Raw genomic sequence first — 18,339 nt, 5'->3', positions numbered from 1 at the left:
AATTTTCTCTCATCTTTGTCCAACATCAAAGAGACAAGCTCTACACATCTGCTGCTGCAGTTTCTTTGGTTTGTTTCTCAGGTCTCGGTTCTGATGAGGAATCCAGCATGTAATATAGCCCACAGATAGACTAATTATAATCGTCCCATTTGTAGAAGTTGGAAAAATGCATTTTACATGGTAAATTATTTGATGTAAAAAAAAAAAATACCATACACTGTATATTATGCGCCATAGTGCTAAATACTTGAAAAAAAAAGCATCGCAACTGAAACCTCTCATTTTTGTACCATGTTTGTACAGTTATTTGTCATAAAATAATTTGATTGCACACAACAAAAACTTTGCTTTATCGCAAAGAGGAAAGGTTATAGTCATATTATAGTTATATATTTTATGCAAACAATCCCACAATCCTTCTAACCTTTTTGATATCTATGTAAAAATATTAGTTCTTACTGTTTTAATTGTCTCAATGTAAGAGCATCTCATGCTATACATGGATCTCGGCTGCGTTTCTCAAAAGAATCATAAGCAATGGGTCTATGATCTACTTAGGCTTACGATGCTTTTGGGAAACGCAGCCCTGGCCAGTAAGTAGAAAAGATCTGAGGTCAGAAATCAAAGGTATAAAGCTTTCAGAACATCGGTTCCCATCCACAGACTCCACAGAGCCCACAATACTTGAATAATCACAGGCAACGTTGGTGAATCCTCTGGAAATCTATATACAAAAAAAAGTCAATTTATCTGTCAAAACATGGTGGATGTAAAAATCCGATGCACCTGACAGTACGGCGATAATGCTGTACCTGGACCTTGTGAAGGAGCCTCCGAGCAAATGATATTGGCTTTCAAGTGTAAGTCCATGTTCTGGATCATTTCTCCAGGTCAGTATTCTGAGAGACAGGTCACGAGATGCTGTCACCACCCTAAAAAAAACTGTCCTGCAAGGATAGCACAATGTTCATTGTCAATGTCAAACTGTCCACCGGGAGAGTTTTTGATATTGATTGGTCAAATAGCTTACCACACAAAGAGCAGTGTGGTTGTAAATGGTCGCTTCAAAATGGTAGCGATGAGTTCTCCTTTAAATGTGTAGACCCGTTACAGATGGTTTCCGTCTGTAACTAGAAGAGTGCTGCTCCCTATAGCCTCCAGAATGACATTGCGAACGATTGGCTTAGCGCCACCTGAAAAGAGGGCGACTTGCTGAGCTAAAATGGTGAGGAAGCCATGACATATTGTATCAGTAAAAGATTATTCCATTGTAATACTTTTTATTTGTAATTTGTAGGTGCGTACGAAAAAAATAAACCAAAAAACAAAAATACGAACGCAAACACAATTTTTAGGCCAAACCTTGTGTTTCCTTTTTGTATTTGGATTCCTTCATGGTCAGGTCAAAGACTGAGAGTGTGGGGTTGCTGAAAGTGGCCATCAGAGTGGGACGAGATGGACTGCGAGCGTGCGGGTTTGAGACGGCAGAAACTAAAAAGCAGCACAACAGCCAGTGACTGGCAGAATATGACACAGACTGTCCTCGTCTTCAGCAGGGAAAACACACACGCTCACTGTGAGAAAACCTCCCCAAAACACACAACCAGATGACCCGATTCATTTCAGAATAAAATATCACAACTTTCAAATGAGATGCGGCACTATAAACTGCTATTATAGTTATAAAAATTGTGATTGCAGGGATGACAAATTATTGTAGGCCCAGAGAGATGGAGTTAGCATTTTAGTACTTGGTTCTGATGATCTCAATGGGATTTTTGAATGAATTTTTTGGTTCAATGCCTGAAATACATCAGTGGTCATGAAGTCGTTTGAGAGACTGGTGTTGGCTTATCTGAAAGGAAATCCCTGGACCCACTGCAGTTTCTGGACAGATCTGTGGATGATGCAGTCAAGTCACTGTGATTGCACTACAATATCTAGACACAACCAGGGACTTGTGTGAGGATCCTGTTTGTGGGACTTCAGTTCGGCCTTTAGTACACAATCACCCCAGCACTCCTCCAGACCAAAACTAAACCCAGCTGTCTGATCCTGGCTCCATCCGCCCAACTTAGGGGATGTACGCATTTCCTCAACTCATAATTCGATTCACGATTTGGATTTCACGATTCTATTTTCTCTTTTTCGTGAAAAAAAATGAGATTGAAGTCATAAGGTGTATTTTTATTAGGCTATATGCTGCATGTTTCGTTGTGAAATTGAAATATAACAAAAAAATTAATTTTGAAAATAAACCCCAAATCAACACACGAAGTTACACAAATAAAAGAAATCTCTTAATATGAACACAAGGTTTTGGGCTGTGCTCTGTTCCATTTCAAATTAGAAAAGGAAACCACTGGATTTGTAAATCATGATCAAAACAAAGGTGTGACAGCATACATGCAGCATGGGTAGTTTTTAATCTAAATTAGACTGTAGAATTTTGAAATTTGAAGCAAAAACAGAATGGTCAGACTTTTGTTTTGCGAAACTATACTACATAAAACATTATCTTCATATAAAACCAGATTGCACGTCTGGAGTGCAGGATGGAGTATTCTGAACATGACTTTCATACCTTTTTGGGCCTTGACATTGTTATTTACTTGGCGGTCTATGGGAAACCGTCTCAAAGCCTCCCTGTTTTCATCTAAAATATCTTACACTTGTGTTTCCCGAAGATAAACCTGAGGGTTTGTACTGGGTTGGGAGCGGACACGTGGGGGTAATTGTGATATAATGACAAAAGTTTTCAAGGTTTAACTGGGGTGAGCCGAGTAACCCTTTCAATGTACACTACTTTATATGCATTGATCAGAGGCAAGATGAAAGAGAAAACTACAGCCACAGCGTAAAATCTTTTCTAAAGAAGCTAGGGTCACGTTCCCCTCACGAGCTACAATTGTTTAAAACTCCTACTCCAACAGTTATGGTTGATTTGTTTGGTCACATCTCAACGCGGTTGAATCTTCACATATTTGAATCGATTTTCAACCAGCTCACGGTTAATACGTTACATCCCTACCGCGGATGGATCACCAGCTTTCTGAAAGAGACAGGCAACAGCTAGTGAGGATGGGGACCAATTCATAATGTCCAAAACCGCTGCCTCCAGCAACACTGGTGGCCCCTCAGGGGGGGTGTGTTCTCTCCCCACACTGCTCTTCTCCCTGTAACAACCAACGTGACTGCACCTCTAAAGACCCCTCTTTGTCAAGTGCTCCTGAAGTTTGCAGATGACATCCCAACAGTCATCAGCCTCATCCAGGACGGTAGAACGCACGTCTGCTTACAGAACGTGAGGTGAGCAGCTGGCTGTCTGGTTGCAGTCTTAACAACCTGGAGCTCAATATGCTCAAAAAACAGTGGAGATGAGCAATAAATGTTGTTGGTCACAGCTTATTTTCTGCCTTAAAAAATCCCAAAGACTAATGGTAAAATCCTGTTGTGTTTGGTTTTTGTCAAGAGAACAGGGTGAGGTGAACTTATGGGTTGGCCTACAGAAAATACATCATCACTGCAGCACCATATAACCACTGTTCAATAGAACACAACAGTAACAACAAACACTGATTAGACTGTTAATAATATTCCAGCATAGTACTTTTACCATTTGTTTCCTCCACAGACACAACAGGTTTAACCCTTTAACCAAACCAATGAGCTCTGACACGATACAACTGCAGTAGGTAAAAAAACACTTGATTTGAAGCAAAAAAAAAAACTTTTTTTAATTGGAAAAAGAACAAAGGTACACGATTATATATGTTGCACCTTTTAAATGGCTATGAAGTGCTTATTCTATGACAATACAATTTTCAACAACTAATGACTATAAGTTAATTAAATATAAAAAAAAAATTATCACAGATTATCACTAAATATTCTACACACACATATTCCATATCCTAAGTATCTCAGTCACAGTCAGTGGGTGGAGTCCTATGAATAGTGTATTTTTCCACTAAGAATTTGACTATCAAACCAGTTTTTGTGGGCAATGGAAGCTGAAATTACACACACTTCTATTGCTCTGTTTGAAAGCTTTATATTGTTTTATTTCCGGAACCGTACTGCTATGCTCTGTTTCACATTCTATTCCACATCTATCTATGAAATCAGCTTTGAGAGCATTTGGCTTACCCTTCGGGCTCAAGTCAATATTTTCTTTTGAGTGGCAGTGAATATCCCTTTTTTATCTGGCGATGAGTGGAGGAGGTTTAAATGAAGGAGTCGCACACCACGTGCCTCGAGACTTCAGACAGCGCAGGGCAGGTCAAAGACCACCAGAGACCCTAGAGCAGTTCCCACCTAAAAATATACAAGATTTTCACTTAGGCCTGGCAGCACATAGTACTGATTCATTGTGCAAATAACTACACATGTAGCAAAGAAGTCTGATTACTGCATGATAGAGCTACCATGAGAAAAGAGCTGTCTTTGACTGTTGAATGACAGCAGTGTGTGGTCTTAGAGAATCCAGGGACTGGAAAGCAGGCCACCTCCTCTCCAGTCCCAGCCTTCCAGGTTTGATTGTCCCTGTGTTATCCGAAGTGATAACAACGGACTCCACCGGGTCAAACTGTGATGTCCTGCATGGGGCTCGGAGCAGGACTGGACCATAAATTAACTCCCTGCATGGAAATTGATCAAATGAGATCATAGATGAATGCCTTTTTTGATCTTGGGGTAGGCATTTCTTGAGATTCATTTTATATGCATTAGTAGCAGACTTACAGTGCATTCAGGCTAAGTTTTTTTTTTTTCTCCCCTTGGGAATCGAACCCACAACCTTTGCTGCTAATGCAATGCTCTACCACCAAGCCACAGGGAACACAACTGATCCCAGATTACAGGATTAATTCCCTGCCCACTCTTTTATGAGGTCTCCGCCACATGCAGGAGAAAGCCTGTGATACCTTGTGAATGTCCCATGCTTTGACTGTGTGCCGTCTGTAGATGCACTGTGCACACCACGTGGTGCTGCTTCCCCAACAATCTGAGAAACCGTCATTTCCAAACCAGGTATGCAAAACCAACAACCCTGCCTGTGCCATCAGAGAAAAGACTCATAAAAGACAAAAATTAACTGAGCAGAATTTCAAACAGCTCCTGAAATGATTTATACCAGCGTTATATAGCTATAGGTTGCTGAGCTCTTGAAGATGAGATCACTTGCCTTTATGGCCTCGTAGGCTTTTTGCCCGTGTAGTCTGCACAGGACCTCCCTGTTTTCATCTTCGTCTCTAGGTGGACACGGCGCAGGTAATAAGCCTTCCATGAGCACATTCTGCCGTGTCTGAGAGCAGCTGGGAAACATTGCAGAAACTCCATCTCTGCAGACACATTCTCCTAAACAAGGATATGTTCTTAAGTGTCTCATCAGAAAATAATGGTGTAAAGCACAAGGTATAAGGATATCAGCCTTTCAACATCATAAGATGAATGCATTTTCCTGTACAGATAATTATCTGTAGTGACTTACCCCACAGCCATGGTGTCTCTGCAGCATGATACCATTCCTAAACAAAAGTGGTTTTTCATGACTGTTGTAGTGGGATCCAAAAATCTGACCACAAGTGAAAATGCTTCTATATAAATAAACAAAAAAAAAAAAAATAAAAAAATAAATAAAAGGTTACCACACACATATACTATATATATATATATATATATATAGATATAGATATATATATATATATATATATATATATAGACCTATATTAACACACACACACACATACACATGTTGCATCACTGTGTCCAGAATGCCTGCGCGATTATAATAAAGCCGCTCATTCTTTCTTTTGTATCAGGAGATCTGCACTGTTCTAGAAGCGGCTGGTTCAGCACTGGGGCCGACGCCTACTTTATATATAACTTTTGAAGTGGATCAAAATCAAAACCTTTTATCAAAGCTGTCCTAAAACCTAAAGCAAAATGCATTCTTGTCTTGGGACAACTTTGATTTAACATCATTGATCCACTTCAAATGTTGACTACCGTGTGTGTATATATGAATCCTCACTCAGTGTCGCTTACCTTACAAACCTGTGGATGCTCTGATTAAATCTTCATCATGAAGAAGTGAGAAAATACTGATCAGTACAGTCCAGAGGTAAACTTTGGCGCAGCTTCTCCATTTCTACAGGTCTCACAGTCCTGCCACTGCACTGCAGTAGTGCTTTCGGTTTCTTGCGTGGTGACGTCATGGTGACGCATTCTACGGAACAACACCAGGCACACATATTACGTGCTGACTGTAAACGTAGATATTATTGTGAGCACACATATCTATGATTGTGAGCATGTATAACATAAAATACTGATTACGCAATAATTTAATCATTTTGTCAAGTCTCAAAATATTAAACCTACCGAAATGTTGTCATTAAAGTCTCTAAAATGAATCAAGAACAAAAAATTTACTAAAGTCTACAGTACATCTTACCGACGTTGAACATTGTTATTGTCATTATTTTGTCATTATTTTCATCATCTTTAAAATAATAAAACTGTGTTTTTTTTAAAGTAAAACACGGTGAGGAGCGCCGCGATTAAAGTAAACGATACGATGTATGTAACTTTAGCCAGAGCTGATTTGCAGAAATAGTGATATAACAGATATACAGGTCGAGTTCCCAGTCCTGCGCTCGTCAACAGCAGAGGGGCGCAGCGGAAGCGTGCTGGGCCCATAACCCAGAGGTCGATGGATCGAAACCATCCTCTGCTAAGCCTTTTTTTTACCTGTGACACCTGTGTTTACTGGACATCCCTGTGGTCGGACTTGAGTTTAGCGTGTATCTGATTGCTTTTAGATGGAAAAGCTGCCCATAACCCCTGATCTAGGATCTGTTTTCTTCATAATAACCGCATAACGATATAGATTTGGCAAACAATCCAGTGTATCTGCCCTTCTGATTTGGAAAGCGTCAAATGACTCTACAGTGCATTCTCGCAAAGGTGAGCAATGTAGCCAATCACAGACATGTGTGTTGATTTCTGAAAACGCAATGGCCAATCAGAGGAGTTTAGGTTGGAATCCCTCACCGCCACACGCCACAGTCACCGTTTTCTGTCCAGCGCTGTGAGACATGTTCCTGGATCAGCATCTCTTGTTGGCCCTGGACCAACATTACTGTCCAAAAATACAGACTTAACCCAATCCCTACCCCTAAACCTAACTCTACCCATAATTTATTCCTGAAATCAGAGGGAAATGATATCTGATTAACAAGGATGTAGAAGCACCTAATCCTGATTATAAACCTAAAACTGACATTTCTCGAAAGGTTATCTCTCAGTTCTGATTGGTTGATTGAAATGATGTTGTACTTGGTCAAATCATATCAATTCTATCATGCTCGCAAATTCTTTCTAAACAATTTTTTGGAAAAAAGTTTTTTTTTTTTAAATTAATGTGTGAGATCGTGATTAATGAGTGAAAGTTTTTAATAAATTAAAAAGGGAGCACTCTTTGCATGCTGTAATCGATAATATATTCAGAATCTAAATAATGTGTTTTTCATGCTTGACAAGCGGCCACGTACGACCACAGACAAAGCTAACTACTACACTACACAGAAAAAGATAGTAATTTCAGAAGCACAGGTGTGATTCTGCAACCGAGCCTGGTCCAAACGCAGGGTTTAGGCAAGCAAACGGTTATTATTTGTATTGTCTGCCACGCCAAGTCATGCACACCTGCTGCTTTTCTGTTTAATTTAACAGTGTTTTTGTGAACATATATATGCACTTTACAATACGGTTCGATTAGTTATTGTTAGTTGGTGTAGGCCTAACGTGTTAATTATTGTAAAGTGTTACATAAATAATGTATTTCGAGTGTTCACTTGAAAAGAGGTGGATGGATCGAGTCCATCTTCTGCTGGAGCTGTGAAGAGCAGTCCGCTCAAAAGTGCTGATTCACTGTTCAGTGAGCTGACACCACCAGTGGTCAGTCACTATAGCAACATTAAAGATATATACATAATGCAGATTGCTATTTTTTTTTTTTTTTTTTTTTTGTGAATGCAGGGCTTTTCAGTGTTATTTTTAGTATCTTTGATACTATTATAGTTCTGTCAGGACCACTATCCCATCTGTATAAATGATGGATACTTAGCATAAAGTTTGGTTTGGTGGTATGTTTCTGTTCTGGGAAAAAACTCCCTGCCCATCCATGCAGCCGTCATGAATGAGCAGGGAGAGCAGCGATAATATCCCCCTAGGGTTAACACAACAGAACAAGGCACATACCATTAATGTAATTAATGATATGTAAATGTAACTCTGAGTCTGAGATTCAGCAAGGAATATCAGAAAGCCAAGTCCTGACTGTGGGGGAAAGGAGGAGCTGTGGATGGTGGAGGAGGGTCATTTGCTCCTGAGCAAGTGGAAAAGCTGCTGAATAATACTGACTTTTTTTCACATCTGTCCACATTCCACAGCAAACACAGATTTTTGATAACCCATTTATTTATTTAAAGAAAACCTGAATAAAGGGGGCATCTGAGTACTTTCTGAATGAAGAGTACATCTCCCTTATTTTGGCAATGATAACTTTACATAAAACATAACATTTTACAAAAGAGTGTCAGTATCAGAGAAGTCTTTGGCCACGCAGCTCTGCAGACATCACCACATACTGCAGTGACCTTCAAGCTAGTGCTGCGGTTACAGTAATGAAAAGGCATCTTGTCTTGAATGGTGCCCAACAGGAAAGACACTCAACTGAAAGCTGAGCTGAGGAAAACTACAATTATATGCTAAGTGACAATATGTGCTCTGTTACTGTGAAATTATATGTAGGAACAATACAAACTTTACAGTCACAGATTTCATCTGACCAACATTTATCATTTTTTTAGACTTTTTTTTTTTTTTGCAAATTTTTATGATTTTTATTTTTTTAACTACAGCTTTGATCATAATAATGCTACATAATAATAGGCTACAGCTATTTTACTATTTCTCTACAAAAGATTGTTCAACTTTATGATCTGATATTTAGCCATTCTGTGAAAGCTAGATAGTTAATGTCACAAATGGCTCTCTGGGCAAAAAATGTGGAAGAATTTACTAAGACAATAAACCTTTTTAAACATAAAGATAAGTTGTTTTCACCAGTCTGCTGGTACTCGAGATACTGATTATGCCAGTAGGGGGAGTGATTGCGAAAGGTTTTCAGAATTGATAAACAATACTGATAAGTAAACTGCTATGAATTAAAAAAAAAAATTAGTTTTTAAAACTGGGAGGTGTGCCTTTCTCAGGAGTATAGAGAATAAACGGACAGATATCTGACTCTCGGGCCTTTTCTACAACCTGAAGCACCTGTAGTTTACCTTCCAGACTTCTACAACAATCCTAAACCACATCAAAATACTCCTGACAGCTGCCTGTTTATTCCTAGTTTATCATCAAGAACGCCACCTGGACACTTAACGGTACTTTACAGTAGTATTTCTGTACTTTACAAAAAGCTAACACAGATTTAACTAAAACAAACAAACAAACAGGTTTTGATACAGTCCTATTGCTTGTAGTCTACATTTTATGTACTTCGAAAGTGTCACTTGTAAACTCAACTTGACAATTCACATTAATTCACGGATTCAAATGTACAAAATCACCTGTTATGTTGAGACATGTTAAGGAGTGCTTTATCTGATTATTAAACTAACTGTTATCTGCATGACTGGATGTGTCAGATGGTTTGTTTTTATTAATAGCGGTATTTATGGATCTGAATAAAAGCAGACACACGACTGACTTCTGTGATGCACATGAGATTGTATGGGTGGGCTCAGCAGCCCTTAAGAACACGCCCAGATATATAAAGTAGAGCTGGAGGATGAAGGGCTCAGATCTGCTCTACCTGTGCCGCTATGCGCGCTCAGCACGAGCTGCATACACCTTGACGGTGGCCAAAAGTGTCCTTGTTGGAAAACCAGGCTACTTCAAACGGACTTTATTTGCTGATAGACTGATTATTCCAACTGAAAGCTCCGTGTCTCGTTACTTTTGAGCGAAACGAAACAGGACCATCATGAGCAGAAGAACACGACGCTGGATATTTCACATTTTCCTTTGTATCGGATTAATCTACTTGAAAATGGGGTGAGCTGTGGGAAAAACACAAATGCACTATTAATGTTGTTAGAATAAATAATGCAGTCTGGTGTCTATTCTGCATTAGACGACCGTACTGCTCTGTATATGTGACTCCTTTTCCAGTTGCAACATAAGTTAATTTTATGGCTATTTTACAGCAACTAGTGCGACAAAGTAAAATAAACAGTTTTGATTCAGCGGGAAAGGCGCTCTTTTTTGGATTATAAACCTTTTTAATAATGATGCTTTCCAAAGTCATTCATGGATCTGCTGCGCACTTCGCAGGGGTCTTTGGAAACATCCGATGGTTAGCCACTGGACGCCTTCGGTGCGCGCGCGCGGTGTGTCCGGTGGTCGTCCAGCTGCGCGAGCAGCTTGTCATGACTGCGACCGAAGCTGTTGTGCAATATTAGCTCTTTATCTTTTTGGTAGCCTTTCAAATATTTGTTTGATTAGCAACCAAATGTTAAATATTAAGACGTACTTTTGCGCATCAATTGTAGGGGATTCTCCACCGTGCTGGCGCTGGGAGCGAGCATCATATGTAACAAGATCCCGGGCGCCGACTTGGCGCCCCAGGCAGCGCACCCCATCTGTCAGAGCCGGCCGGACGCGCTCATCGTGATCGGACAGGGCGCGCAGATGGGCATCAACGAGTGCCAGTTCCAGTTCAAACACGGCCGCTGGAACTGCTCCGCGCTCGGAGAGAGGACCGTCTTCGGAAAAGAGCTGACAAGGGGTATGTTGGAAATCTCCTCTCGTATGTCTAAAACAGTACTTGGGGCAATCTGGAAAGAGGGAAGTGTTTCCTAAATCGGTTACGGATTATACAGTTTGTTTAATTTTGGGTAAAACAGTTACCTCCTTTACTAGTCCCAGTTATAAAGATCGACCGGTCCAAGTTTTTCAAGATTTCCGTGCCACATGCCTGAAATGTCTGGCAGATGAGATACTTGAGCGTGTTTCTTACCTGCGGTCATGTATGCGCTCCAAAACATCCCAGAAACCAGCCATTAAAGACGCGAATATGAAGAAAACAAACAAAAAAAAAACTTAAATAAAGATACAAGCTCTTCGGTGGTTCTTGGGTTCAGCAAACAATCTTCTAATAGAAAACTATTTTGTAGTTCATCTTATAGTCTTGCTGTATAGTTCTTTGGAGATAAAAGTTCTCGCGGTTTTATTCTGTGTTTGCAGTATTTAGGTTTCTTAGTTCCTTATAGCACCAGCAGAAGGTTTTTATAAAGAACTAGAGAATATAGTTCTGTGTGGGACTGTAGATCTTCTCTCATATAAGGTATATTAACCCTTTTTGGTTGTTTTTGAACCTTTATTTTTAAAAGCATGGCCCCTCTTTCCTGACTGAAAGCCATCTCAGAGTTTGGTATTAACATTTTTTATGCATGTATCAGTGTTTGGCTTGGTATTTGCAGCCTGAAGAGTTTTTCCACAGGTGCAAATTGCAGAGCATGATAAGATGTTACCTGAGACAAATGGACTTTTACTTTTCCAAATAAGGCACAGCTACTTTATCAGAAAAGTTCATGAAGTCTAAGCTCAATCTGAGCAGAGTTGGGTAAAGAAACACAAGGCTGCTGGTGAATATTCATATGCTCCTATTATTGTGTTTAAATGAAAAATGACCCAAAAGCACAATTAACAGACAATTCTTGTAGCACACTTAGACTCATACATCTTTACTTTTCATAATCTTATGAGAACTTACTAAATTTGTTTGTGAACAGTTTGTAAAACAACTTAACTACCTTTAAAGGTCCAGGATGAAAATGTTACATTATTTTTGTATGGGCTCTGTGAAAGCTCAGATATAAAATATATAACATAAAACCTAAACATAAAAACAATGAATTTTCACAAGTTTTTCTGATTGACTGATTGGTGTATAGTGTGCAATTTGGATTTTTGTTATTTAATTGAATCACAGCCACATTTCTGAATACTGCTTGTCTACTGATACAAGAGTGGGTTAAAGGGTAACTTTACAATAAAATCCCTTTAGTTGACATTAGTTAATGCATTACCTAACATTAACTACCAATGAACAATAATTTGTTACCATATTTAGTCATCTTTCTTAATGTTAATAATAATTACAGCTGTTCATTGTTAGTTCATGTTAGCATTTTTAATTTTAATAATGCAGTAATAAATGTTGAAATTAACATGAACTAAGATTAATAAATGCTTTGGAAGTATTTTTCATTGTTAGTTGATGTTAGCTGATGTAGTTAATGTTAAATGGAATCTCATTGGAAAATGTTAACGGTTAAAGTTGAAATAATACACATTATGAAAAAGAACAGAGAGTCTCAACACAACATGAGAGAAATCACATAGTTTATTTATCTATATAGTGTTATCATGGATGACAGATTGTCTGCACATAACTATTTTGTAAACACATATGCACTAGTGGTCAAAGAGATCTGGACATCAATCTGAAGTGATGCATGTTAGCAATGTAATTTTGAGTTTCTAACCACATTCAGTTATTCACTAATGCAGATGTTTGATGCTTTATTTGTAGTACTTGAACTGTGATATACAGTAATATGTTCTCTCTCCATGTTCACAGGCAGTAAAGAGGCTGCGTTCATGTACGCCATCATGGCAGCCGGAGTGGCTCATGCCATCACAGCCGCCTGTACGCAGGGAAACCTCAGTGACTGCAGCTGTGACAAAGACAAGCAGGGCTTCCACGGTCACGCCGACGGCTGGAAATGGGGCGGCTGCTCGGCAGACATCCACTACGGCCTGGGCTTCTCCAAAGTCTTTATGGACGCTAGAGAGATCAAACACAGCGCCAGGACGCTTATGAATCTGCATAACAACGAAGTAGGACGAAAGGTATGTGTTCAGTTATACAAGCAAAGGCTTGGCTTTGTATGTTTCCTGTAAATAAAAATGTCAGACATCTTCCATTTCTGAGAGTTGACCCAACCCAATCTCATGGAGAACTATTTTACCAGGATCTTTTGTAAGAATTCAAACAATTCACAATGTTACGACCTTTAGAAAAACAGTAAGCATGAATGTCCACCCCTAAACATAACCATCTGGGGACTTTTGGCATACTCTTTCCAACATACTATGCTTTGGGACACACTTATTCTAATCTCACATACTATTTAGGATGGATAATATGCACATTGGGACAGTTATTTTTATGGCTGACCTTATTACATATGCATTCGTTGTTTATGCATATTCAAGCTTGGTGTGTCATGTTGAGCTATGAGACACGTGACATCTGGCCATGCCTGGTCTTGTCAAGTCTGAAAATGAGCATGTGGGTGAGCAAATGACCAAATTTTCATTTTTGGGTGAAGTATTCCTTTAAGAGGTATTATCTATCAGTGAAGTGATGTTTTGGTTACACTGAACGGATCAAGTGAAAGTCAAGTACAGCGAAGGATTCAGTAACTATGGCACTGTGGTTTGCAGCCGTCAACAATCCGGCACCGAAGCCAAGACTCGACTGGCACAGCAATAATAGGAATCTTTTAGAGGTAAGAGCAGAATAAGTGCTAGAGTTTGATTACAAATCAGATCAGCTCCAACACACGAGCTCTGTGCAAATCCACTCCCATTTTCTGCTCAGTTTAATAGACATTGGATTACACCAGTATCCCCTATCGCTAGCTTTGATGGAAACATTTCATCTTTGATGTAGTGTTTATGTCTCAACTTTCAATGCTCAAACCGCCAAAGATCCTAAAAGGCTTATTCACTTTCACCTGCATTTAGAGGCCATGCTTTTTTTTTCTGCATATACATTTGTATGTTGTCTTTGATGTGGAATAAGTGATACAGTCCCTTAGGAAAAGGAAGTGTGCTTGAATGTATTGAATGTGCACTTGTACACAGTGTGTTTATATAGAGTATATATATATTAAAACTGTATATGCAGGTAATAAAATATTTACAAAATAAAAGACCACTACATTTTCATGACTCTGCGTCTTAATGCACTTACTGAATACAAAAAAGTTGCACTTTGTAATAATGTCAAATTAACAGTTTTTCTTTAAGGCACATTTCAAGTCTAATGTTTTAAGAATCTTTTCCCATGCTTTAACAAATTTAGCTCAATTTGATATGTTGACTAGCATACTAAAGCACATGTAAAGTACTTGATTATAAGTTTTATTTATAGTTTGTTATTCACTATTACATTTAAGGTTAATGTTAATATTTTAAATCTAATAAATCACTACAAATATGTATAATTAAATACAAATATTGTTTAACTTATACAGGACATACACGTTTCAATAACTGCTTCTCAGTACAATCGACAGTATGTTTTAACCATATAAACTTAAATTTAACTAATTGCATGTAATATATATATATATATATATATATTATATATAATATATATTATATATATATATATATATATAGATCTTATATATATGTATATATATATATATATATATATATATATATATATATATATATATACATTTTCACTTAATTGTACAATAACATGTCATCAAGAGTCCGGAAATATTACATTCAGTTCACGCTGTAATAAGTGCTCTTTTTAAAAGTACTAAAGTGTATTCTTTCAAGGCCACCTTGTTTTACAATTTTGTGTTTATGTAAATGAAACAGCAAGTTGCATTATCTGTTGTTATGGGTTAAAGGAATAGTTCAGCCCAACAGTACTCATTATGAAGCATGCACTATATTTCAAGGCTTCTGAGGCTTATGGCACAGTTTAGACTTCAGTGTAATCAAACATCATGTTTCATGACCAAACATCATTCTCTGAACCTCAAATCTGTCGAATACTATTAGACATAAATTTCCTTTATCATTTAAGCAAGACCCCAACAGGTCTGTCAGCTAAAGAGAGAGCAGAATAATCACTCTTGCTCTCCCAGTCAAGTTTAACGAGGGGTAAAGAAGCTTCCATCTAATGTATGGCTTGTTCTACGTTTGGTCACAGAGAGCTGATTCGTGGCACCAACACCTCCTCATTCACCCAGCCTCCACTCTGACATTGTGCAGCCAGCAGAAGGAGCCTTTTCTGTTCATACCGTCTTATCTGAACAGCTAAATTGCCTCTTAGTGAACTGACTTACAGGATCATTCTAGCTGCAGGTTTTGTCTTGAACAAACTAAAAGAGTGCTCTGTTTGACTGTGCCCCTCCCATTCTTAATTCATGCCAGCTATTGTAATGACGCTGGCTCATGGTGCCCATCTTTGAAGAACAGATAGCAGAAGGTCTTCTTGTTAGTTGCTGAGCTGATGTATGATACGTAAGGCCATTTTGTTTGGTGTCATTGGTGTTGGTATGTTGTGGGGAAAAATAACATTGTGTGCAACATTTGTTTTTGAATGTGAAGTCATGGAATGAGAAGATACTTCAGGGGCCAGTCTGTGACACTTTTGTTATTGCTTATACAGGGTTCATGATTTAAACAAGTAACCTAAATATCAAACTAAGTAAGTTGCCCCTCACCATTTGAGCTGTGGGCATGAAAGAATGTTAGCCTTTTTTATCATGCAGATGTCCTCGCACTACATGGAGTAAAAATAATCAAACTCCTTTGCACCCGAATAAATCCCCCTGACAACCACCACCAACAGCACCATGATAGCCAATTCTAGTTGTTCTTTTCCACGTTCTTTGTGCAAAAATGATGATGTACCAACATGTTATTGTGGATTTGTTACCTGGTTAAAGGCTGGAATACACTACATGACTTTTCACTAGAAGATGTATGATAGATGAAAACAGCATGTTTTGAGATCAGCTCAAAAAACATTTTTGATATCCTCTGACCAAATGGATTCATAGTCTGAGCTATAAAATTGGTTTACACTTAATTTTGAAAGCCCACTTTAGACATTCTACTAACAATGAGTAACTTTGCAACTACATCTCAACTAACTCTCAGTAGAGTATTAGTAGACTGTTGGGTTACAGTTAGTAGAATAAGTTAACATGTATTTGCAAAGTTATTTACAGTCAGTAGAATGTGCTGGTGGAGCATCAAAATAACATGTTAACAGATATTAAGCAGACAGTGTACTAATACTGTAATGATTATAATGACTGTAATGATTGCTGTGAAATTGGTCAACTCTGAATGATCTGGCCTCCTGCAGATTGTAAATTGGGTTTAATAAATTTAAGCCAGCTTTAAGTTCAAAACAAAACTTTTCAGTCTGAAATGACTTTGCAAGCACAATTATTTCTCTTCACAAAGAGGTACAGTTGTGATGCATATGACTAATGAAAGCACAGATTTCTCATATTCTTGCTGCTGTGCTGGTCTCAGGTCCTGGAGAGGAACATGCGGCTGGAGTGTAAGTGTCACGGTGTGTCTGGATCCTGCACCACCAGAACCTGCTGGATGACCCTCCCCAAGTTTCGCGAGCTCGGCTACATCCTCAAAGACAAATACAGCCATGCTGTCCACGTGGAGCCGGTCAAAGCCACGCGCCACAAGCGGCCCACTTTCCTCAAGATCAAAAAGCCCTACTCGTACCGCAAGCCCATGGACACGGATCTGGTGTACATTGAGAAATCGCCCAACTACTGCGAGGAAGACCCCATGACGGGCAGCGTGGGCACTCAGGGCCGGGTGTGCAATAAGACGCTGGTGCACCATCCCAACGGCTGCAACCTGATGTGCTGCGGCCGCGGATACAACACACACCAGTATTCACGCGTCTGGCAGTGCAACTGCAAGTTCTTCTGGTGCTGCTACGTCAAATGCAACACTTGCAGCGAGAGGACAGAGGTGCACACATGCAAATGAGTGATGCTTATGGATCCTTTGACCTAGTTTTTGAGAGGGTCTTTCATCCTGACATTAAAAGATGACTTAATCATGTGGTGTTTGTTCTTTTGCACAAGACCTTACATCAGACATGCTTCCTTCACGTTAATGGAAGAACATAAAGATTCGTCTGGAGAAAGAATTGCGTGAGAAGGAACGTGGAACTAAAAAGTGTAAATTACTCTACTTTGATGCCACAGAGTTTTCTCTGTGAGCGTTACTCCAGTCTGCAGGAAGCTGTCTGGATTAAAATAAGGCTCTCTTGTCTTCTACCTGCTGTAAAACCCCTTACAACTACCTGCACCTTGATTTTACCAACGGAGCTACTGGGTCATGGACGTCTTGCGGGCATGCTAGTGAAACTTACAGAGATATTAACAAATAGAGCAAAACAGCATGGTTCCAGAAGTAAGTTGAGATTTTAATTATATTTTTAAAGAAAATTTTTAAAGAGAAAATGAATGGGGAAAGTATTTCTGGAACCAAGGCTGCTGAAAATATGCACGATCGCTGTTGTGCTCTCTTGTTAAATTCTTCCAAACTGATTTTATTTATTTATTAAAAACAGTGTTGTTAACTGTAATTAATGAGACTCTGGAAAGAAATAGTGGATCTGCATCTCTTTATGAATACACTGAGATTTGTATCTTCTGAAAGTATAGCTTTTTTAGTTTACATAATGCATTGTTAAAAAAAACAACAAGCAATATATATATATATATATATATATATATATATATATATATATATATATATATATATATATATATATATATATATTATATATATATATATATATATAATTTTTTATTTTTTTTCTATGAGAAATTTCCTATATGCTGCTAGTCTGGAATAATCACATTCGCTGTAATATTAAGAGACTACTGACCACAAGCTTTTTGTAACTGGTATAGTGACAAATCCAGATGTAGAATTTACACTGAAAATATTGGTAAGAGAGTATATTTTGTGAAAGAATATTTTTTATATGAATGTTTTATTTATACTTTGCCATTTCTGAAAACCATTCCGTTTGCATTGTGCAGTAATTTTAATTTGTGGGTGACAAAGTTGGAATGTGGATGTTAATTATTAAAATCAAACTTAGATCTCATGCAACCATAACCAACACTATTACTAGTGCTCTTACTTTGATTGAGTGATTTGAACAAACCCCTAACTTTGTGCAGCTGCCATAAATGATTCTTAAAATCATGCAGCTTGATGAGTAGAGGTGTGCTGCAAAACATGAGACCTGAACCATAAATAGAGAGCAGAACATTACAGCAGAGGGTTGTGTTTGGGCTCTTATGAATTGGCCAGTAAGCATCTCCCAACACATCAGCATCTGCACTGCACAAAAACACAAATCACATAAAACACCCTAACGTCACA

General features: G+C 38.5%; 1 protein-coding gene and 1 pseudogene across 1 annotated transcript; one reads left to right on the top strand and one right to left on the bottom strand.

Annotated features, from left to right (window-relative positions):
• Window positions 1–262: 262 nt before the first annotated feature.
• On the bottom strand, window positions 263–6,470 carry LOC109090927 (annotated as a pseudogene).
• Window positions 6,471–9,864: 3,394 nt separating this feature from the next.
• Window positions 9,865–17,664, top strand: LOC109096899 (protein Wnt-7a-like). Its single transcript, XM_042712515.1, has 4 exons — window positions 9,865–10,128; window positions 10,626–10,861; window positions 12,719–12,990; window positions 16,441–17,664. The coding sequence occupies exons 1-4, from the start codon at window positions 10,058–10,060 to the stop codon at window positions 16,921–16,923; spliced, it is 1,062 nt and encodes a 353-aa protein (XP_042568449.1). The 5' UTR covers window positions 9,865–10,057; the 3' UTR covers window positions 16,924–17,664.
• The last annotated feature ends 675 nt before the right edge of the window (window positions 17,665–18,339 follow it).

Source organism: Cyprinus carpio, chromosome A23, assembly GCF_018340385.1.
Source record: "Cyprinus carpio isolate SPL01 chromosome A23, ASM1834038v1, whole genome shotgun sequence".
NCBI classification, from domain to species: Eukaryota; Metazoa; Chordata; class Actinopteri; order Cypriniformes; family Cyprinidae; genus Cyprinus; species Cyprinus carpio.
This window is presented reverse-complemented; position numbering and strand designations above follow the sequence as displayed.

What these genes read in the sequence shown, in the direction of transcription:
- LOC109096899 (XM_042712515.1), top strand. Translation starts at nt 10,058, where the DNA reads ATGAGCAGAAGAACACGACGCTGGATATTTCACATTTTCCTTTGTATC. An exon ending in CGGAAAAGAGCTGACAAGGG is followed by an intron (nt 10,862 to 12,718) that starts GTATGTTGGAAA and finishes CCATGTTCACAG; the next exon opens with GCAGTAAAGAGGCTGCGTTC. An exon ending in ACAACGAAGTAGGACGAAAG is followed by an intron (nt 12,991 to 16,440) that starts GTATGTGTTCAG and finishes TGCTGGTCTCAG; the next exon opens with GTCCTGGAGAGGAACATGCG.